Source organism: Lipotes vexillifer, unplaced genomic scaffold (assembly GCF_000442215.2).
Source record: "Lipotes vexillifer unplaced genomic scaffold, Lipotes_vexillifer_v1.1 scaffold892, whole genome shotgun sequence".
In the NCBI taxonomy this organism is placed as follows: Eukaryota; Metazoa; Chordata; class Mammalia; order Artiodactyla; family Lipotidae; genus Lipotes; species Lipotes vexillifer.
The window spans coordinates 568,184-592,266 of NW_006786445.1; the positions used below are offsets into that span (position 1 = coordinate 568,184).

The following is a 24,083-nucleotide window of genomic DNA, read 5'->3' on the forward strand; positions in this document are numbered from 1 at the left end:
GGTAGTGATGTTGGTTTTACAGATGAGGAATCAGGCTCACTGAGGAAGAGTGACCTGGCAGCAAACATAGAACAGGTCAAGAGAAACTTGAAAATTGGAAAACTAAGAAAAGAAGCAAACCAAATTGCAAAAGAAGGGGGGAAAAAGAAACCTGGAAGCAATGAAATATCAAAGTCGAATTATTCTGATTTCCTAAGAAGCCTGAAATGTGGCTGCTGGGGGGCTTCCCTCAGGCTGGAACATGCAGGTCCTGAGTCCCTGCCTGGAACAGTGGATAGCAGAATCCTGACCTGGAGCAAATCTGGGCTGGCACTGTTTCCAGGGCTGCTGGGATTTCCAGATCCCCCAGATCGGGGTACCCAGGCTCCAGTTTACAAATCCGTTCTGCAGCTATGCTGAGGTCCTGCCCTGGACCCTGACATTCTAGGTGGGGGAGACACTTCTCTCTCCAGCTTCTGAGACTCCCACCCTGAGCCTCAGCCTTCTTACAGTCATCTTACAGTTACTTCCTTAAATTATATTCTTAACATATAACAATGACACCAACACCAGCTAACATTCACCGAGCCTACTTTTGTGTCAGGCACTGTTAGCACTTTATATAACAACCCTATAAGGTCAATAATATGATCTTCCAGATGAGGCAATCAAGAGGTTAAGCCATTAATTAATCAAGAGGTTAAGCCATTTATACAGGGTTATATGGCTCATAAGTGGAGGAGCCAGGATTTGAATCCAGGCGATATGATCCCAGTGCCTGTGCTCTTCTTAACCACTCTGCATCCTGCCGCCCCAAGGATATGACAGAGTCGAAGGAGCATTCTTAGCAGTCAGGCACACAGCTCTACCATTTACTGGCACTTATCCCCGGGCAACTTGTTTAACCTCTGAGTCTCAGTTTTCTTCCTTATGAAGTGGGTACCACAAAAACACTTTGTGGAGTTGTGTCCATTCTTAGACAGAGTAGGTCCTGAATTATATCCTTTCACCCATCTCTTTCCCCTCCCTTCCAGTTTGATCTGTCTGCTGTGCATTCATTAGATATTAAGGCCACCTCTACTTTTGAGCAGTTTGGCTTCTCTATATTCTGTTCCAGTCTATTCTACAACCATTTTGTGCCTGTCACGTGCGTGACCCAGCACCGGGCACTGAGGGCCTGCATCTCGGGGATGAGACTGAAGGCAGGGAAATCCACCTAAAGTAGGCAAGGGCAGGAGGCGGCAGCGGGCAGCCGGCTGTGAGAGCCAGGCTTGCAGCGGCGGGAACTCTCCTCCTCCAGCTTGTCGCCCTCTTGCTGGCCTCTTGCCAGGCTAACAGGAGGCTTCTCACCGCTTCCTGCTATACAGCTTGCACCCTGCAGGGCACCCACTGAGGGCCCCCTCCCCCAGGTGTCAGGGAGCCTCTGATCCCGGCTCACAGGCAGGCAGGTGGACATGTCCAGAGTCTCGTGACTAGGCCCACCTTTCCTGACTCTGGAACCATTCATTCAGCAGATTGTGAGCCAGGCCCCAGGCATTGGGGACAAAACAGAAAATAAGAGGTCTGCCCTCGAGGAGTTCATCAGCACGCCACGCCCTGCTCTCCCACCGCCTCTGCCGCCTTCCTCACTTGGGTAGTAACGCTAGACACACCTCTCCAGAATGTTATCATTTCTCTCTCCCAACCAAGAATTACTTCACTGGAACAGTTACACTAACAAGTGACTCTCCCTTCTCCTCACCCAGACCAAGAGAAATGAAAAAGAAATGGAATTATGAATTAATTTCTTACACATCCCCTATATAGTAACAGGTGTTTCACACGCATTATCTCCTCTAATCCTCACAACAACAATCCTGCAAGGTGGAATTATCCCCATTACATAGATAAGGGGAAAACATGGAAGCTCACACAGAGATGGAGCTGGTTTAAACCAAGGCTGTCTGCCTGCAGAGTCTATGCTCTTTCTACAGCCCTAGGCTGCCTGTTGGCTCAGCCTGCCACCCTGCTGGCTCTGGCCTCCTCCTTCAACTTGATTTTGTTCTTTCATGTATTTAGATTCCCTGCAATCTTATTGTTTGTGCCAACCTCTCTCCTAGTCCAGTGACAGCAGCAGCAACATCCTAGGCACCGCCTCTGATTCTTTGATTAGCTTGTCTTAATTACACCCAGGCTGGAGTAGTTCCGGTATAACATATCTGGTGTTGTAAAGCATGCAGGTTTGCTGTTACATTTTCTCACTCCCTCTCTGACTCCAGTGCTTTTTACTCCCCACCCCCTCTGCTGGCTGTCAGCCTACCTCCTCTACTGTCCTTGGTTCCGCCTCCTTGCACATCACATTCGGGCCTGAAAAGTAGTGCTTCAAACTGCTGCCAACCCAGGCAGCTGAGCGAGCCAGTCTAGCTTAATTCAGAAAACAGTGCTTCAGTCTCCGTTGAGGGCCAGGCACTGCTCTGGGTGCTGCATATAAGCAGGAAACAAAAGAAAAACACAGGGGCCTCGCCCCTCAGAAGCTGAGAGGCTGGGAGAGGGAAGTACACAGGACAGACATCACCTACTCAAGGCAGACAGTGACGGGGCTGTAACAGAGTCCTAAAATGTCGGGGCTGGAGAGAACCTTGGTTTCCTGTTTTTACCCCTCCCTATCACAGATGGGAGACCTAAAGCCCTGAGGCGGGCAATTATTTGAACTAATGATTATCAGAAAATAGCAACGAACACTTCTAAAACCCTTACCAGGAGCTAAGTGCTCTTCTAAGCGCTTTACGTGTATCAACTCCTTTAACCCTCACAACAACTGCAACAACCCTATGAGGAAGATGCCACTGCCCTCCCAATTTTAAAAGTGAGAAAAATGAGGCATGGAGGGCTAATCACCTTGTCTGTGTGTGGCCCGACTACCTGAGTTCATACAGCTAGTAAGCAGAAGCCTGCACTGGACTCAAGTAGTTGGGCCCTACACTGTCTATTGTACCGACTGAGTCTACGTTTGGAAGTAATGAGAAGGCTTCTTGAAGGAACTATGCACAGGCCTGATTATAAAAACAGTGAACCTTGGTTATTCAGAGTCAATAAGAGGAAGCCTCAATTTATCAGAGGCTTGGGAGTTCCAGAGCGACATGAAACACATGGCAGCGAGGGCAGTGAGCAGAAACCCCATCTCCAAAGAAAGAGCCAAGCAAGAGGAAAGAACTCGGTGCAAAGGATTTATTCAAAAACCAGGAGCAGCCCAATCCTCTTCCCCTTTTATGTCTGGCTTTCTACACAGGATGCCCCCAGCCTGTAAGATCTTTAATATTCCCAAATGCCACTTCCTGAGGCAGGGAGGCCAGCTCAGGCACCTTTCTGAATAGAAATTTTTAGAAAAAGGGCTTCTGGGAAAGCCTTGATCGACAAAGGCTTCCATTTCCCAGACTCTTCCCCAACATACACACACGCATGCACCCTGGCCTTTGGTTAACCAAAAGTCCTCCAATTCTGCCCATGAGTTTCAGAATAAACACAGTTATCAGTATACTGATTACTTACCAATCACTGCCAGATTATGCTCTGAGCCACAGGAGACCTGTAAAGAGAAAGAAAATAAGTTACAATAAACAAAAAATATATTTCAGCCATTATATTTTATGATCAGTTATATTTTAATGATAATAACATCTATTTTTTGGCAAATTTTAGGAAGTAAGTAGAAGGGCACCACATACAAAAGACTATAGTTACGATACACTCATGACTACATAAAAAGAAAAAGTGAAAAAACAAAAAAACGTTGAATGGAAATACATCAAGGTGTTAAAGTATTTGTTTTTAGGCAGAGACCATGAGCGATTTTTTAAAATTCTTTCTTCTTTCTACGTTTTTGTATTTTTCAAACTTTCTATAATGGACACGTGTTACTATAAAAATGGAAATATAAGGGAATACAAATGACAGTTTTGGAAAACTGAGCTAAAAATCCATCACTCTCATCTGGACTGATAAAATGAGCAAAGAATTCAGTGGAAACAGACTTGCTTGAGGAAAAATTCTTGACTTTTCCTCATCTGCTCACTCTCCCTTTCACCTTCCAGCCACACAAACCACCTGCAGTTCTCTGAACACAACATGTTCTCCCAACACCTCCAGGCCTTTGCACATGCTGTTTCTCTGCCGGGAATGCCCTCTCCTCAACTGCCTACCTAAAAAACTTCTACTCATCCTTTAAAATTTCAAAGCATCCAGAGACTCTTGCTGTTGCTTCTAGGCAGACTCAAGCACTCCTTGCATTATGCAACTTATATGTACCCCCACTGCAGCAATCATCTTGTTGTCTTTTACATTTTTTCCTGTCTCCTCACTAGACTGTGTGTGTCTTGAGAATAACGCTGAGACTCGTTCCCCTCTGTATTACACAGATGGACTGTACAAAACCTGGGGCTCAGTTAACACCTGCTAAATGAGAGAATGAATGAAAGAACAAAGTACATAAAGAACAAATACCTAATACATAAAAGACAATCATTTGGGGTTCTGAATCCTGTGTCTGCACCCAGTGAGAGAGACTTCTTGCCTTTCAGTCTCTGCATGTCCCAAATGCTACCAGAAGGAAGTGATTGGGAATATAAGAGTATAAATGGCTCCTCAGGTACTAATTAAAAGGAACTCGAGACTCTGGAGAAGCATCCTGTGACCTTTATCAGGACGCTCACTTTAGCTCCTGGCAAGAAAAGGGCTTCAGGTACACATGGAATGTCAATTGGAAGAGCCCTGGAGGTCATCTAGTCCAATCTTTAACACTACAAGGAGAAAACACACTTGGGAAGAGAAAATAACTTGCCTCAGGTGCCAGAGGAAGTGTGTGTCAAAACTAAGACTAGGGGGCTTCCCTGGTGGCGCAGTGGTTGAGAGTCCGCCTGCTGATGCAGGGGACACGGGTTCGTGCCCTGGTCGGGGAAGATCCCACATGCCACGGAGCGGCTGGGCCCGTGAGCCATGGCCGCTGAGCCTGCGGATCTGGAGCCTGTGCTCCGCAACGGGAGAGGCCACAACAGTGAGAGGCCCACGGACCGCAAAAAGCAAAAAACAAAAAACAACAAAAAACTAAGACTAGGGTCTCTCTGATTCCCTAATTCTCACACAAGTTCCTTTCTTGGTGCTATAGCTTCTCTCTCTTTCCCAGTGAAAAACCACTTGGAAGTGATATTCAAAGGTAATTAGCACAGGCCCCCAACACTCAAGGTAACAGGCTCAAAAGGCATTTGAGCATTGGAGGCAAAATAACCACTGGTAGTTGAGAAGGGGCAGCAAGGCTTCTGAGGCTTTTTTCTTTGTAAAAGTTATGCGTCCAGGATCTCAGCTTCCACAGGGAAGATGGTTACCCACATTTAGGTGGATTCCCTGACACTGTCTGGCAAAGAAGTACCTGTATATTTTTACCCCAGTAAATAATTCCAGGGTAACTAGTCTCTGAGCTCCTTTGAGGCAGGCTCTGTATCTATCTGAGGGGTCCCCCCCAGGCCTCACCCAGGCCATACACACAGCACAAGTTCATCATATGCTTGCTGGTTATACTGAGGCTGGTTCCCTAGGTTCTGTCATAGGAAGCTGCTTAGATTGAAGAACTGGGAAAAAACTCAGATGTCTAACAACAGGAGAATCCTATGTAAATTATGGTAGAGCTATCTGATGACTTGGAAATTATTACGCAGGCTTAGAAAATGATGTTTACAATAAAGGAAAATATCCTATGAACTGGAAAACCACATAAAAACTGTATATGTAATATGATCTCAAATCTTTAATAAAATATGAATAAAAGACTGGAAGGAGTTACTCCAAAAAGTTAATAGTGATAACCTCTGGGCTAAGCATAAAGGAGGCATTATGAGTATGGTTTTCCCTTTGACTTTTTCTATGGTCTCTAAATTTTACACACTATTTTTATAATCAGAAAAATTATCTATTAAAAATAAGAAAAATAAATATAATGCAATTCCCACCATAGAGGGGAAAAAAACCCTTCCTGGCTATAAAATAAATATGCTGTAAAATCTGATATACTCTGAAGTAGTGGGGAAAAAAGATTTGAAGGAAACAAATTATAAGGGTAGCTGTGCCATGGTGATGAGATTATAAGATTTTTTTCTTCTATTTTCTATTTTTCAAACATTCTTTAACTGGTGGTAGCAGTAGGATGGCTGGTAGTGGTGGTGGGAACAATAAGAGCAGGAATTAAAGCCACCATATTGAGGACTCATATGTGCCAGGTGTCATGCCAAGGCTCTTTATAAACACTATCTCATCTTCCTCATCATGATCATCTTCTCAGGTAGGTTTGACTTTGCTCATTTTAGAGAGAAGAGAACTGAGGTTCATATACATTACATAACTTTCCTAGCTTGCTAAGTGGCACAGCCATAGAACTAAAACCCAGGTTTGTCTATCTCCAAGCTCACGTTCTGTACTGCTAAGTCACGCTACCCTTGTGTTTTAAAAAATAAAGTTATTTCATTTTACAAAATGTAGGCAGAAAGGACCTGCCTCTGACTGCCCGGGCTCACCCTGGGGCTGTGGGCTGCAGAGCTGACCAGCCTTGAAGACCAGGGGCTTCCAGAAACAAGCCACTGACAAATGCCAGCGTCAGGCAGCAGACGCTGCTGTGAATTAATGAGCGAGACAGTGATGAATGGATTTTGTCAAGGCAATGTTGCACTTGAAGCTCAAAGCTCCCCGCTGTTTCTTGCTGTCTGTGCACTGGTACAGAGGTCAGGAGACTGAACACCACAGGCCACAAAATCCCAGCACTACACTCCTTCAACAAGATTGTATCAATGACCATTTGCTTCACATTGCTTCTGTCAGCATCTACTCACTGCCCAGCTTTCTAGAAGACTCTGTTAACAATGGCAGTGTGCCCATGAGAAAGGGATTCAGATCCAGGAAGCCAGGTGAATCCTAGGTCCTCTGCTTTCGGGTTCTGAGAACTTTGGCAAGGTATTTAACCTCTGGAGCTTCAGCGTTCTCAGGCATGAAAAGTAGAAAACAGTATTTTCCCATCTGCCTTACAGAACTGCTAGAGAACAAATGAGACAACCCATCCCCTCAAAGACATGGGTCTCACCTTCCTTACATACAACTCTGCACATGCCATGCCCCTATAGAAAACCCTCCACAGGATCCCAGCATTGGAAGGGCAAAGTCTAAAGTACACAGTATGGCTCACAAGGCCCTCAAGTGTAGGCCCCTGTTTACCTCTCTGGCCTCACTTCTTCCCCCTGCTACTCATGAACTCTCAACCCCAAAGAACATATTCCCTTTTTTCTATTCACACTACATTTTCTGTAAGAATATCATGTGATTTCAGGTTTTTATGCATGCTAGTCTCCTTGATGTGACTTCCCTTTCTCCCACTGTCTATCTAGCAAAATCCTCTAAGATTGCTTAGGTCACCTCCTGGCAACGACTTCCCTGACTTCTCAAAGCGGAGCCAGCTGTTCTACTGTGGCTTCTCCCACAGCGCCACGCATCACGGCCCTTAGCACACATGAGATGTCTGCTTATGAACTGTGTGGGTTAAGCACCTCTGTCTCTCAGAGATCCAGCAGGGTGCCTGCCCAGTAACATCCCTGCCACACAGTCCAAGTACAGGGCATGAAGGGGCCCAAAGACGATGGCCCAGAGAAGTTAGATGGTCACAAAACAAGTGTGAGTCGTGGTGTGGAGACTCCAGGCAAATGGAGACAGGCACTGAGATGCACAGTGAGGGCTGGAAGGGCACTAAAAGAATAGAGTGCAGAGATGATGGGGTATCAAAAGCACAGGATTGTTCCAGGAATCCTAGGACAGCAAAGCACAGTGGGCCACCAACAGAGGTCAGTCCTAGGTGACAGAGTCCCACAGTAGAGAAAGTGGGTTCCAGCTTGCTGGTTGGGGCCTTCAAGATACAGGGGGCACACCTCCCCAGGGGTGAGGGATGGGGGACAGAGGAGCCTGTGGAAAGTTGTCCTGTCTCAGTGCTGCTCAAGTACTAGAGGGGTCTGCTCTGTTCAGGCAACTGAGCCTGAGGAGGCAGAGCTGCAAAAAACAACTTCCAAAGCCCCAACTGCCACAGGGACAAGATCTCCCAGCACCCCTCCTGCCAAGCTAGATTCCATCAGCTCTTGTGAAGGGAGCCGCAACTCCCCTTGGGATTGGAACCCACTAAATACAGTTGGACAGGGATGAACTGGGGTAAGAATTGACTGGTAGTAGATGCTCAGTAAATATATGCTGAATACATTAATGGGTTAAATGAATGAATAACTAAGTGAATAAGCAAAAAGTAGATTAATGTAAAAATATTTGCCAAATGTTGAATGTGAGCACTTCAGTTTCCACCGGTACACTTGTACCATTTCTAAAAACAGCGGACAGGCCCTTATTGAGAGATTATGGCCAGGTACCTGGCTAACTGCTTTGCTTGTACTTTTTCATTTAAACTTATACTAAATCTAAGATTTCTTTGTTACAACCGCTTTACAAATGAGGCAATTGGGGTTCAGAGAGGTAAGATAACTTACCAGTGTGTTACAGCTGGTGGAGGTGCAGAATTCTGTGACGATTCTCGTTCAAACTTTGTCCTGTTAACTGTCTAAACCCTTCCTATTCCCATTCAGCATGGAAATACACCGCCACCCAGTTCTTACATCTGGCAACCCTGTGCCAATTATCAAGGGATCTTATGCTGGGAGAGCCCCAGGTTTACTAGGCTCAAACATCTTTCTGGGGCTAGGAGTACCCACCTCTGGATCTATCAAGGGCTGTTCCAGGGCTTTTTCTTGGGAGAAATGGCTGTAAAACGGCAACAAACATTTGTCCTGTGCCTTCGCTGTGGAAGCTATCACCTCTCGGGGAACTCCACCAGGTTGTTCAACTCTGCACACTTTGAACGGGGAAATCAGAGTGGGGCGGGGTGCGACCGTGACTCAGGGGAAGAAGCACTGAGATTCCAAGGAGAGGAACCAGGCAGAAGCCAGGACCCGAGACTTGTCCCCATCACCAACCAGGGACCATCCTCAGCTTCATCCCAGCTCCGGGGCGGCAGCTCAGGAACCCCCCATGGCGCGCAGCAGCCTGAGGGGCCTACTGATTGGTTCCGCCTCACGCCAATGGGCCTGGGCGCCGGCCGATGCTATGGCAACGACGCGCACGTGTGGAGGCACGTGACGGCGGGGTGGGGCGTCCATTCCGTGGGGTACTCTGCTGGGGGAGGGCTTCGGCTGCTCCGCTCAGGCTCCCACCCTCAAGGCTAGTCTTTGGCAGGCGCCGCCCAGCCCGGGGGGGAAAAAGCAGGCTGGGAAGCAGTTTCAGAACGGCAGCGTCTCCTCGGCCGGGGTTAACGGGGAAGGGAATGGGCGCTTCAGTGCAGCCTTTGCTGAGCTCTGCCCTAACTCAGTTGCCATCTGCTTAGAACTCTGGGGAGACAAACCAGAATTTACAAACCTGTTAGAAAAGCAGGCTGGGAGTCTGGACATGTTTTACAGCAAAGTGCAGTCCTGTCAGCCAACGGAGCTTTACCCCTAGGCTCAGAAATAGCCTCAAAGGAGGTCCTGGTGACAGCAGAGAGGCAGCACAGTTGCTTGCTTCTGGAAGCACCTAGCTTTAAGACACCTTTAACTCCCTTTGTGAGGGCTTCAGCTTTTGACTGAAGCCTAGATGTCAACGGAGGCCAAAAAATGAGACCTCTGGGCCCAGAGGCTCCATCTTGTCCTCCACCTCAAAGTCCAGGGGCAAAGAACCCATTTTCCCTGCAAAGTAATTTTTTTTTTTGCACATTCTATACGAAAATAAGTCTTAAACTAGGTAAGTCACACCTGCTATACACCCAGGTCAGCCTTGATCCAAAGCCTGTGAGCTTAACCACTACACATACTGCCCCTCTTCTTCTGACACTGGTTCCAGACTGCCCCAGTCACTAAGGCTCAAACTCTCAAGTGACTAACAGATCTCTGACTCTTTCATCTCCCTCCTACTCTGTCTCAAGATCCTGTTAATTCTGCCTTCTCAATATCTTGATTTTTCAGTTGCTACCATCTTAGTTCAGTCCTTTTCACTCCAACCTGGATGCTTTTAAGAGCTACCTAAAAGCATAGCTTTTGCACGGTTATTTGCACCATTCTCCCTTTTCCATACCATTCTAAACCTTACCAACTTTACAAGACCCAGTTCAAAACCCACTGCCTTCAGGAAGTCTCCCAGATCATCTCAGCCCCTAAAAGATCTGCCTTCTCTTAAATCCTACCACTTGCCTTGGCTGAAGTTTGCTTTTGTCAAACCTCCTTTGTACTGTTGATAATTCGAGTGTGGCGGTAGGGTATGTCTCCCCAGGCAGTGTTGGGTAGTGGGAAGAGCTCTAAGTATGGAACCAGAAGACCTGGATTTGAGTCCTTGCCCTGCCACTTCCTAGTCATATGACCTTGGGCAAATCTCTTCACCTCTCTGGACTTCAGTTCCCTCATCTTTAAAATGGGATATTAAGAAACAAGTGAATCTCATACATCCTAAAACCCTTTCACAGCCCCCGCCCCGCAACTTCCACAGAATAAAATTCAATTTGAGTTTGACCCTGTTCTGCAGATACATTTCCAGAACATATAAAATATATAATTTGGGAACATGTAAAAGGAAACTATAAGTGTTAGGAACTGGCATAGGTTCACTATGAACAGTTCATTTCCTTTTTCAACAGAGTTACTCTACTGGCAGATAAGGAGAGGACTTGAGAAATGTCTACTGAATTTGAATTTAATATCCACAATTAAACTAAACAGGCACTCGGAATGCTTGCTTTTCCCATAGTGCATTTCTAAGAAAATTCCTTTCTCCTAAGTTGTTATGTTGATACTATGTGCACCTGTGGCCTAATTGGTGTGGATGGGCTATGGGTGGATACCTGCCAAAAGCAGGTTAATGCATAGATTGGCCACAGACTGTGAAGTGGCTTAATGTGGAAATTCTGCCTGAAAAAGGTTGTAGGGTGTGAGTCCTCTAGGTGGTAGCTGGAGCCGTAGCTGGAAGATATAGACCTAAGAAAGGTTAATATACAGAGGAGATACAGGCAGAAGAGTCAGAAGCAGAAGCAGCAGGAACAAACTAAAGAAGAGTAGCTAGGTCACTGGAATGTGAGTTTTCTAGATCCAGTTGCTGACGGTGCAAGAAAGTCTAGATTTTTGAGCTGCCTTGTGTTCTAAGTGACCTTCCAGTTGTTCTTTTATAAGGCATTTGCTTCACCTGTTTCCAGTACTCATGACCATCCTTACAATACTAAAGTAACCTGAGAGTATCTCTGATCCTTACAGACTAAAAGCGCCTACCACAACAATGCATCTGAATTTCAGTAAAGGCAACACCAGTAAGTTACTTATGCCCTTGAGAACAGGATACAACCATGAGAGCTGAACAGCCAACCTCAAGACAGGTAATTAACAGATTCGGGCCAGCCAAACATCCTACAGCATGCTTCTCAAAAAAACTGAACCCTAAAGTATGGAGGTTCCTTAAAAAACTAAAAATAGAACTACCATATGACCCAGCAATCCCACTACTGGGCATATACCCTGAGAAAACCATAATTCAAAAAGAGTCATGTACCACAATGTTCATTGCAGCACTATTTACAGTAGCCAGGACATGGAAGCAACCTAAGTGTCCATCATCGGATGAATGGATAAAGAAGATGTGGCACATATATACAATGGAATATTACTCAGCCATAAAAAGAAACGAAATTGAGTTATTTGTAGTGAGGTGGATGGACCTAGAGTCTGTCATACAGAGTGAAGTAAGTCAGAAAGAGAAAAACAAATACCATATGCTAATGCACATAAATGGAATCTAAAAAAAAATGGTTCTGATGAACTTAGTGGTAGGACAGGAATAAAGAACAGACGTAGAGAACGGACTTGAGGACACAGTGGGAGGTGAGGGGGGAGGGGAAGCTGGGACAAAGTGAGAGAGTGGCATGGACATACATACACTACCAAATGTAAAACAGCTAGTGGGAAGCAGCCGCATAGCACAGGGAGATCATCTGGGTGCTTTGTGACCATCTAGAGGGGTGGGATAGGGAGGGGGTATGGGGATATATGTATACATACAGCTGATTCACTTTGTTATACAGCAGAAACTAACACAACATTGTAAAGCAATTATGCTCCAATAAACATGTAAAAAACAAACAACAAAAAAACCTGAACCCTTTCCATAATAGCCAACACAGGCTGAAATTTAAAAAGACTGCCAATACCAAGTGCTGGTGAGGATGTGGAAATCTCTTACATTGCTGGCAGGAATATAAATTCAACAACTGCACTGAAAAATTGTTTGCCAGTATCTGCTAAAGGTAAATACATACATATACATACACACACTCACACACACACCCAAAACAAACGATACTTACTTCCCAAGTACCCAAGAACCCAAAATAAACAATTACTTACTTCCATCAAAAGACATGTACAAGGGCTTCCCTGGTGGCGCAGTGGTTGAGAGTCCGCCTGCCGATGCAGGGGACACGGGTTCGCGCCCCGATCCAAGAAGATCCCACATGACATGGAGCGGCTGGGCCCGTGAGCCATGGCCGCTGAGCCTGCGCGTCTGGAGCCTGTGCTCCGCAACGGGAGAGGCCACAACAGTGAGAGGCCCGCATACCGAAAAAAAAAAAAAAAAAAAAAAAAAGACATGTACAAGAATGTTCACAGCTGCTTTATTCATAATAAATGAAAACATAAAATTACCCAAATACTGATCATCAGTAGAATGAATAAAGTGTAGTATAATCAGAATACTTTATAACAATGGGGAAAAAACCCTACTGCTATTCAAAACATGGATAAATCTTCAAGAAGGTAGTGAACAAAAGAAACCAGACACAGAAGAGTAAATATTGTATGACACTATCTATGTGAAGCTCAAAAATAGGCAAACTTATTTCAAATAAATAATATAACTGTTCTGAAGGAGGGGAAAAAAGAACCAATCCTAGTAACTTTTTTTTTTAATAGATCTTTATTGGAGTATAATTGCTTCACAATACCGTGTTAGTTTCTGTTGCACAACAAAGCAAATCAGCCATATGCATACACATGTCCCCATATCCCCTCCCTCTTGCGCCTCCTAGGTCATCACAAAGCACCGAGCCAATCTCCCTGTGCTATGCTGCTGCTTCCCACCAGCCAACTATTTTATATTTGGTAGTATATATATGTTGATGCTACTCTCACTTTGCCCCAGCTTCACCCTCCCACCCATGTCATCAAGTCCATTCTCTATGTCTACCTCTTTATTCCTGCCCTACAACTAGGTTCATCGGTACCACTTTTTTTTTTTCTAGTTAGATTCCATATATATGTGTTAACATACAGTATTTGTTTTTCTCTTTCTCACTTCACTCTGTATGACAGACTCTAGGTCCATCCACCTCACTACAAATAACTCAATTTCGTTTCTTTATACGGCTGAGTAATATTCCATTGTACATATGTGCCACATCTTCTTCATCCATTCATCTGTTGATGGACATCTAGGTTGGTTCCATGTCCTGGCTATTATAAATAGTGCTGCAGTGAACATTGTGGTGCATGTCTCTTTTTGAATTATGGATTTCTCAGGGTATATACCGAGCAGTGGGATTGCTGGGTCATATGGTAATTCTATTTTCACTTTTAAGGAACCTCCATACTGTTTTCCATAGTGGTTGTATCAATTTACATTCCCACCAACAGTGTAGGAGGGTTCCCTTTTCACCACACCCTTGCAAGCATTTATTGTTTTTAGCTTTTTTAATAATGGCCATTCTGACCAGCCGTGAGGTGATACCTCATTATAGTTTTGATTTGCATTTCTCTAATAATTAGTGATGTTGAGCATCTTTTCATGTGCCTCTTGGCCATCTGTATGTCTTCCTTGGTTAAATGTCTATTTAGGTCTTCTGCCCATTTTTTAACTGGATTGTTTGTTTTTTTTGATATTGAGCTCCATGAGCTGTTTGTATATTTTGGAGATTAATCCTTTGTTGTCTCATTTGCAAATATTTTCTCCCATTCTAAGGGTTGTCTTTTTGTCTTGTTTATGGTTTCCTTTGCTGTGCAAAAGCTTTTCAGTTGAATTAAGTCCCATTTGTTTATTTTTGTTTTTATTTCTGTTACTCTAGGAAGTGGGTCAAAAAAGATCTTGCTGTGGTTTATGTCAAAGAGTGTTTTTCCTATGTTTTCCTCTAAAAGTTTTATAGTGTCTGGTCTTACATTTAAGTCTTTAATCCATTTTGAGTTTATTTTTGTGTATTGTGTTAAGTAGTGTTCTAATTTCATTCTTTTACATGAACAGCTGTACAGTTTTCCCAGCACCACTTATTGAAGAGGCTGTCTTTTCTCCAGTCTATATTCTTGCCTCCTTTGTAATAAATTAAGTTCCCATACATGTGTGGGTTTATCTCTGGGCATTCTATCCTGTACCACTGATCTATATTTCTGTTTTTGTGCCAGAACCATACTGTCGTGATTACTGTAGCTTTGTGGTATAGTTTGAAGTTGGGGAGCCTGATTCCTCCAACTCTGTTTTTCTTTCTCAAGATTGCTTTGGCTATTTGGGGTCTTTTGTGTTTCCATACAAACTGTAAAAATTTTTGTTCTAATTCTGTGAAGAATGCCATTGGTAGCTTGATAGGGATTGCACTGAATCTGTAGATTGCTTTGGGTAGTATAGTCATATTGATTCTTCCAATCCAAGAACATGATATATTTCTCCATCTGTTTATATCATCTTTGATTTCTTTCATCAGTGTTTTATAGTTTTCTGAGTACAAGTCTTCACCTCCTTATGCAGATATATTCCCAGGTATTTAACTCTTTTTGTTGCAATTGGTAAATGGCAGTGTTTCCTTAATTTCTCTTTCTGACTTTTCGTTGTTGGTGTATAGGAATGCAGGAGATTTCTGTGCATTAATTTTGTATCCTGCTACTTTACCAAATTCATTGATTAGCTCTAGTAGTTTTCTGGTGGCATCTTTAGGATTTTCTATGTATAGTATCATGTCATCTGCAAAGAGTGACAGTTTTACTTCTTCTTTTCCAATTTGTATTCCTTTTATTTCTTTTTCTTCTGATTGCTGTGGCTAGGACTTCCAAAACTATGTTGAATAAGAGTGGCGAGAGTGGACATCCTTGTCTTGTTCCTGATCCTAGTGTAAATGCTTTCAGTTTTTCACCACTAAGTATGATGGTCACTGTGGGTTTGTCATATATGGCCTTTATTATGTTGAGGTAGGTTCCCTCTATGCCCGTTTTCTGGAGAGTTTTTATCATAAATGGGTGTTGAATTTTGTCAAAAGCTTTCTCTGCATCTATTGAGATGATCATATGGTTTTTATTCCTTAATTTGTTAATGTGGTGTATTACACTGAATGATTTGTGTATATTGAAGAATCCTTGCATCCCTTGGGTAAATCTCACTTGATCATGGTGTATGATCCTTTTAATGTGCTGTTGCATTTTGTTTGCTAGTATTTTGTTCAGGATTTTTGCATCTATGTTCATCAGTGATATTGGTCTATAATTTTCTTTTTTTATGATACCTTTTTCTGGTTTTGGTATCAGGGTGATGGTGGCTTCGTAGAATGAATTTGGGAGTGTTTATCCCTCTGCGATTTTTTGGAAGAGTTTGAGAAGGATAGGTGTTAGCTCTTCTTTAAATGTTTGATAGAATTCGCCTGTGAAGCCATCTGGTCCTGGACTTTTGTTTGTTGGAAGATTTGTAATTACGGTTTCAATTTCATTACTTGTGATATGTCTGTTTATATTTTCTAATTCTTCCTGGTTCAGTCTTGGAAAATTGTACCTTTCCAAGAATTTGTCCATTTCTTCATGGTTGTCCATTTTATTGGCATATCGTTGTTTATAGTATAGGATTATACTTCGTATTTATAGTATAGGATAGGATTATACTTCGTATTTATAGTATAGGATTATACTTCGTATTTCTACAGTGTGAGTTGTGATTTCTCCTTTTTCATTTCTAATTTTATTGATTTGAGTCCTCTCCCTCTTTTTCTTGATGAGTCTGGCTAAGGGTTTATCAATTTTTGTTTATCTTCTCAGAGAACCAGCTTCTAGTTTTACTGATCTTTGCTATTGTTTTCTTCGTTGCTATTTCATTTATTTCTGCTCTGATCTTTATGATTTCTTTCCTTCTACTGACTTTGGGTTTTCTTTGTTCTTCTTTCTCTAGTTGTTTTAAGTGTAGGGTTAGATTGTTTATTTGAGATTTTTCTTGTTTCTTGAGGTGCGGTTGAATTGCTATAAACTTCCCTCTTAAAACTGCTTTTGCTGTGTCCCATAGGTTTTGTGTTGTAGTGTTTTTGCTGTCATTTGTTTCTATGTATTTTTAAAATTTCTTTTTTGATTTCTTTAGTGACCTCTTGGTTATTTAGTAGCGCACCATTTAGCCTCCATGTATTTGTGTTTTTTACAGTTTTCTTCCTGTAATTGATTTCCAATCTCACAGTGTTGTGGTCAGAAAAGATGCTTGGTATGATTTCAATTTTCTTAAATATTCTGAGGCTTGATTTGTGACCCAAGATGTGATCTATCCTGGAGAATGTTCCATGTGCACTTGAGAAGAAAGTGTATTCTGCCACTTTTGGGTGGAATGTTCTATAAATATCTATTAGGTCTATCTGGTCAGTTGTGTCATTTAAAGCTTGTGTTTCCTTATTTATTTTCTGTTTGGATGATCTGTCCATTGGTGTAAGTGGGATGTTAAAGTCCCCTACTATTATTGTGTTACTGTCGATTTCTCCTTTAATGGTTGTTAGATTTGCCTTATGTACTGGGATGCTCCTTTGTTGGGTGCATCCACATTTATAATTGTTATATCTTCCTTTTGGATTGATCCTTTGATCATTATGTAGTGTCCCTCCTTATCTTTTGTAACAGTCTTTAAAGTCTTTTTTATCTGATATGAGTATTGCTACTCCAGCTTTCTTTTGATTTTAGTTTGCATGGAATATCTTTTCCATCCCTTCACTTTCAGTCTGTATGTGTCCCTAGGTCTGAAGTGGGTCTCTTGTAGACAGCATATATATGGGTCTTGTTTTTGTATCCATTCAACCAGTCTGTGTCTTTTGGTTGGGGCATTTAATCCATTTACATTCAAGGTTATTATAGATATGTATGTTCCTATTACCATTTTCTTAATTGTTTTGGGTTTGTTTTTGTGGGTCTTTTTCTTCTCTTGTGTTTCCCGCTTAGAGAAGTTTCTTTAGCATTTGTTTTAAAGCTGGTTTGGTGGTGCTGAATTCTCTTAGATTTGTTTGTCTGAAAAGCTTTTGACTTCTCCATCAAATCTGAATGAGACCCTTGCTGGGTAGAGTAATCTTGATTGTAGATTTTTCTCTTTCATCACTTTAAGTATATCCTCACTCCCTTCTGGCCTGCAGTTTCCACTGAAAAATCAGCTGATAACCTTATGGGGAGTCCTTTGTATGTTGTTTTTCCCTTGCTGCTTTTAATATTTTTTCTTTGAATTTAATTTTTGTTAGTTTGATTAATATGTGTCTTGGTGTGTTTTTCCTAGGGTTTATCCTGTATGGGACTCTCTGCTACTTGGACTTGGGTGACTATTTCCTTTCCCATGTTAGGGAAGTTTTCCACTATAATCTCTTCAAATATTTTCTCAGACCCTTTCTTATTCTCTTCTCCTGGGACCCTATAACTCAAATGTTGGTGCATTCAGTGTTGTCACAGAGGTCTCTGAGATTGCCTTGAATTCTTTTCATTCTTTTTTCTTTATTCTGCTCCTCGGCAGTTATTTCCACCATTTTGTCTTCCAGCTCACTTATTTGTTCTTCTGCCTCCATTATTCTGTTATTAATTCCTTCTAGTGTATTTTTCATTTCAGTTATTGTGTTGGTCATCTCTGTTTGTTTGTTCTTTAGTCCTTCTAGATCTTTGTTAAACATTTCTTGTATTTTCTCAATCCGTGCTTCCATTCTATTTCCGAGATTCTGGATCATCTTTACTATCATTACTCTGAATTCTTTTTCAGGTAGATTGCCTATTTCCTCTTCATTTATTTGGTCTTGTAGGTTTTTACCTTGCTCCTTCATCTATGAGATATTTTTTTGCCTTCTCATTTTTTTATTTTTTATGAGTGGGATTGTGTTCTGTTTTACCGGTTGTTTGGCCTGAGGCTTCCAACACTGGAGTTTGTAGGCTATTGGGTAGAGCTGGGTCTTGGTGCTGAGATGAGGAACTCTGTGAGACCTCACTCCAATAAATATTCCCTGGGTTCTGAGGTTCTCTGTTAGTCCAGTGGTTTGGACTCAGAGCTCCCACCACAGGAGCCTCCCCCCAATCCCCGGCTCACAAATCAAGATCCCGCAAGCTGCGTGGGGTGGCAAAAAAAAAAAGAGAGAAAAATAACAAAGTAAAAAAATAAAATTAGACCAGGAAACGAACAGATATGTTAGAAAGAATGTAAAAATAAAAACATAGATGAATCAACAGCCGGAAGGTACATCAGTACCACAATAGTAAAAAAGAGGAGGGAAAAGAAAAAAAGAAAAAAAAAAAAAAGGCAGGGGTTGAGGGGAAGGCCTTGGGCGTGGAGAACGGGGCCTAAGCAAGGGTGAGATTTGGGTGGTGGGCAGGGCCAATGCTCAGGACCCACAGGGCTGGAAAAGGCCCTGGGGGCTGTGGGGGTGTGTGGCTTAGGCTCAAGGAACAGAAGGGGCCCAAGTGTGCCCCCCACCCTGGTCTCAGAGGGCAGGGGATCTCACCTGGGAGCCTAGCAGGCTTCCTGGGCTCAAGTAGGTGGGGCAAACGCTACTTTGCCCCGCAGTCTGGGCAAATGCCAGACTGCTCCTCCAGTCTGGGGTCTGGGAGGGCCCCTCCCACCTGCCTCTCCTATCTCACTGCCTCCCTCCTATGCCCTCAGGACCAATGCTGCTAGTGGGGGGAAGGCGGGGCCTTGGAGGGCAGGGGACCAGCCAGGGAGCTCAGCAGGCTCCCTGTGCCCAAGTGGGCAGGGCAATCGCCCTCCGCTCCTCTCTCACTCCTCCCACAGGGCCCCTCCCACCTGCCTCTCCTGATCTCCCTGGCTTCAGGGGCACTGATCTTTTTTTTTTTTTTTGGTCCACTGGCCTCTCACTGTTGTGGCCTCTCCCGTTGCGGAGCACAGGCTCCGGACGCGCAGGCTCAGCGGCCATGGCGCACGGGCCCAGCCACTCCGCAGCATGTGGGATCTTCCCGGACCGGGGCACGAACCCGTGTCCCCTGCATCGGCAGGCGGACTCTCAACCACTGTGCCACCAGGGAAGCCCGAGGGGGGAGGCACTGATCTTGTCTGGCCTCCACTGCTCCTTCCCCCTCCGTCCCCCTACGTCCTACCGGTTCACTTTGGGGTTCCTCCCGTTTCCTTGGGGGTCAGAGTTCCCCACCAGCGGCCTGCAGATGCCCTAGTTGTGGGGAGACGCTAACTCCCCTCTTACCACACCCCCTACTAACTTTTAAACAAAGTACTTTGACTAAATAAGGTCTGTTTGAAAACAAAAAGAGCTGTTAAAAACATCCTTAACTCTACTTAGTGGATTCATTTTTTTTTTCCATAGCAGTATGCATGTATTAATTCTGAAAGTATTTTGTATATATTTTAGGACTGTGCAAATGGGGAAATACATTAATGTTCTTGGGAGCTAGAGTTTTCATTGCAGACAAAGAAAACACAAATATGTAATGAGAGAGGGCAAAGAGGAACCCTGTGGACACAAGAGTTAGAATTAAAGGTATCAGGGGGCTTGCTGAGGTGCCTAATTTGGGTGATTGCACAGGTATATACAAATGTAAAAATTCATTGAGTTGAATATGTAAGATCTGCACATATTACTGTTTGTTATATTTCAACCAAAACAAAGAAAAAGAGAAAAGTAAAGTAAAAAGTATAGCCTTCCTTCCTGAATAATTCAGTCCAAAAGAAAGGAAGGTGACCAAGTAGGGGAGTGGACGATGGGAACCCATGTGAAGCAAGTGGCTCAGCAGGGGCGGCAGCAGCCCAGTGAGGGCTCAGAGCCTGGCTGGACAGCAGTGGCCTGGTGGGGAATGGGATCCTGGGCAAGGAAGGTAGCAGCTGGACTGTGTGTGGGACAGTGGACTGGTCTCATACAGGGGAACTGAGCAAAGAAGTAAAGGTATTGAAGGTAGATGAGAAAATTGAGGCTCATGGAGATTAAGAGCCTGGTCCCAAGTCTGACACTTGTTAAGTCACCTGACCTTGGGCATAAAGACTGCACCTCTGAGCCTTCATTTCTTCACTGTATAACAGGTACAGTAATACTTGCATCACAGGATTGCAAAGATTCAGTGAGATCAAGTATGCCAAAGAACCCACCCCAGCTCCTGATACTTTAGGCGTAGTTCAATAAATGTTACTTCCATCTCCTGTGATATCCAACTCTTTTCATATTATAAGGCCTCTGGAAAATATGTCTTTATATGAATTTTCGTTGTTGTGATTTTAAATATTACGCTTCTCTTCATAAAAGCTCCCCTGCAATGAGGCTATTTGAGATTTCAGCAGGTTCCACAGCTGCCCAGCTCTGTGCAAGCCACTGGTGTCCAAGCACAGGAAGTCTCATATATATGCTCACCTCGCATACAATGCAATGAGTACAGCTAAGTGGGCAGGAATGTATGGGTGGATCAGCCTTGAGGTCAGAGACTGAACATAATCTCAGAATATTAAAATTTACGGGCTACATGGGACAAACTGTCACTCAAACCAACGTTCCTTCAGCAAGAAACCCACAGGCAGGCACACAGAAAGAGAACTAAATCTCTTCCTCAGCCCCTACCACACTAAGGGAATCAGAGAAGTGTCTTACTTCTGGCCTTCACTCTTGCCTGGAATTCTGCAGCAGCTTCAGTGGTGTCCCTCTCTTCCCCAACCTCTCCTTGCTCTGCCAAGATGCTCTTCTGAAAGTACACATGGATTAGTTTGCTCTCTGTCGCCCAAACCCACATTCCTTGTCTGGTATTGAAGATCCTCCATGGTCTGGACCTAGTGTAGTTCTCTAGTCTCTTTCCCCAGTAGAATTATCCACAAATACTTGCATGCCAGCCTCATCAGACCCCATACACCCATTCTGCCACCCTGCTCCTCATCACGCCTCACTCATGCTGTCCCCTCGGTTCAGGGAAAACTTCACCATTCATCCTTGGGAAGGAGGGAGGTGAAGAGGAGAAGGGAAAGGATTGTTAACATCTATGACTGCTAAATCCCATTCTAGGCACTTTATGGGAATTAACTCATCATATCTTTATTTGATACATTCACTAAGGAATAGAATGGTTAAATACCTTGACTAAAAGCACATAGCCAGTAAGTAGCCAGGCCACTTCAGAAGTAATTACTCTCTCCTCTGGGCCCTGCTATAGAAATAGTACTTATTCCACTTTTTATTAAGTGGTTCCCACGTCTCTCTCTTCCCAGATTACATGGGTTGTAACTTCCTTAAGCATGAAGACTGTGTCTCATTAATCTACTTCCCTAGTGCCTTGCAGAGTGCCCTGAACATAGTAGGTCCTAATCAGATGCTTGTTGAATTAAAGTCACTCACATCTGTGTACCTCCCACAGTTCATGGCTCAGAATTTGACACACAGAGTAGATACTCAGGAAATGCTAGATGAATGACACTGGATTTATCTGAATTTCCTCAACTCCTTACCAGGGTCTTGTAAATGCTTTGAGCTCTATAAGTAATGGCTGAATTCAGAGACTAGATGATTCTTCAGATGTTCAGAATTTGAGTCACTGGATAAACAGAATGGCCTCCCACACAAGACAGGTAGATCCCACAAGGCCTGAGGAAAAGCCTGTGGGTGATGCCCCAGGATGGGAACAGTTAGAAAGTGGACCCCTACTGTGTGGATGGAGACAACACAGCTCCCTCCCCTCTCAGTTCTATCCCCAGCAACAGTAGCAACAAAAACAAGCCTACAGGCTGACTCTGAGCCATTGTGCACAGGACGCAAGAATCTTTACCTTTGCTTCAGCAGCTACACAGTAGAGCTTGGCTGGGCCATTGCCAGGCGTAGGGCAGGACCACCTGAACATGGCCCCTGACCAAGAGGCCCTCTGGTGCCCTGGAGCCCCTCACACTAAGAATCAATTTTACTTTTTTGATTAGAACAAAACAAAACAAAGTCTAGAGGTCCAGATCCTAAGGCTTTATTCTTTCTGGGATTAAAAAGCCAAGGATGCAGCTAAGATGTGACAGAGACATCAAAGCTTATCATAACAAGCCGTGTGCAGTATAACAATGAATACGGCACTAAGAGTAACTGTTGTATCTGCTGCAACTGACTATGCCATGTGACCCAGCCAGACAGACTTCCTTCCTAGGGGCAGCCCCATTAGTCAACAGTCTAATGAGTGCTGCCATCCTGTCCCCAGCGGCAGCCTCCTAGAATCCCACTGCCTTCAGGCCAGTTCCCAGCTGAGGGACCATCAGAGGTACTCTCTTGATCTACTGATGTGACTCTGCAACTTTTCTGGTTCAGGACAAAGTTGTGGCCTGTCAGGTTCTATTCTAGGCTCCATACATAAAATAATTTTAAAATAAAATTTATTAATTTTTTTCAGATTATAAAAGTAGTTCATAGTTATTACGAAAAAAATATAGTGAGGAAAATAAAGAACACCTATAATCCCACCACTCACTATTAACACATGGCATGTTTCCTTTCAATCCTTTCCCTAACAATATCTGTCTGTATGTGAATAAAAGATACATAATTTCAGAAACACAGTTAGGGTCATGCTATATATTCTGTTTTATATTATGACTTTGGCACTTAACAAAATGTTATGTTTCCCATGTCATCACTTTCATGAAAAATGTGATTTTTATGGCTTTATAGCATCATAGGAATGTGCCGTAATTTCATTATTTCCCTATTCTTAGTTACCTAGATTGCTTTCAATATTTTGCCATTATAAACTGTGTTGTGACAAACACTGTTGACCAAAAATTTTTGCTTATTTCTGATTATTTCCTTGGGATAAATTTTATAAAAAGTACAATTATTGGATAAAGGACTTTGAACTTTTTTAAGACACTTGTGTAATTCGAGCAGCATATTTTATTAAGGTCATTGCCAAAATAAATCACATCCAGAAAAAAAAAAGAACAAAATTGGAAAAGGGTAACAATATGGAAATAATAATAGTGGCCACCATGTATTGGGTGTATATAATATGACATGGGAAAGTGATTAGGAGCTCTGCATGCATTAGCTCATTTAATCTCTGAATTAATCCTATAACGTATACATAGATAAGGAAACCAAGGTTCAGAGAAGTTAACTTGTCCAATATCTCAGTTAGTACGTGGCATAGCTGAATTTAAATCCAATTATGTGTGATTCCAGAGAGTACACTTACTGCTATGCTACAACATGTCATGTAAAAAATAAAGGGGAAAAAAAATAAGTGTTTTCAATCTGGGGAAGAGAAAACTTGAATGGTACAAGGGCCACGGGACAGGAAGAAAAGGAATCAGGTTGCAGAATGAGATGGCAGAATGAGGATCAATGGATAGAAATGCTTAAAATGTCAAAGTACAGCTTAAAATCAAAAAGGTCATTCTAAAAATGAAAGTCTACCAAAAGTGGACGGCCTGTCTCCAGCTGAGCCTAATTGTTTTTTGTTTCTTTTTTTACTTTATTTACTTACTTTTTAAACATCTTTATTGGAGTATAATTGCTCTACAATGGTGTGTTAGTTTCTGCTTTATAACAAAGTGAATCAGCTATACATATACATATATCCCCATATCTCCTCCCTCTTGCATCTCCCTCCCACCCTCCCTATCCCACCCCTCTAGGTGGTCACAAAGCACCAAGCTGATCATCTCCCTATGCTATGCGGCTGCTTCCCACTAACTATCGATTTTACATTTGGTAGTGTATATATGTCCATGCCACTCTCTCACTTCGTCCCAGCTTACCCTTCCCCCTCCCCGTGTCCTCAAGTCCATCCTCTATGTCTGCGTCTTTATTCCTGTCCTGCCCCTAGGTTCTTCAGAGCCTT

General features: G+C 43.2%; 1 protein-coding gene across 1 annotated transcript in view; it reads right to left on the bottom strand.

Moving 5' to 3' along the window:
• SERGEF (secretion regulating guanine nucleotide exchange factor) overlaps nucleotides 1-24,083 on the bottom strand; it is a 222,741-nt gene that overhangs the window by 82,232 nt on the left and 116,426 nt on the right. Inside the window, exon 10 of the mRNA XM_007458786.1 lies at nucleotides 3,508-3,544. Coding sequence (XP_007458848.1) covers nucleotides 3,508-3,544 — 37 coding nt within the window. The remainder of the gene's footprint in view (nucleotides 1-3,507; nucleotides 3,545-24,083) is intronic.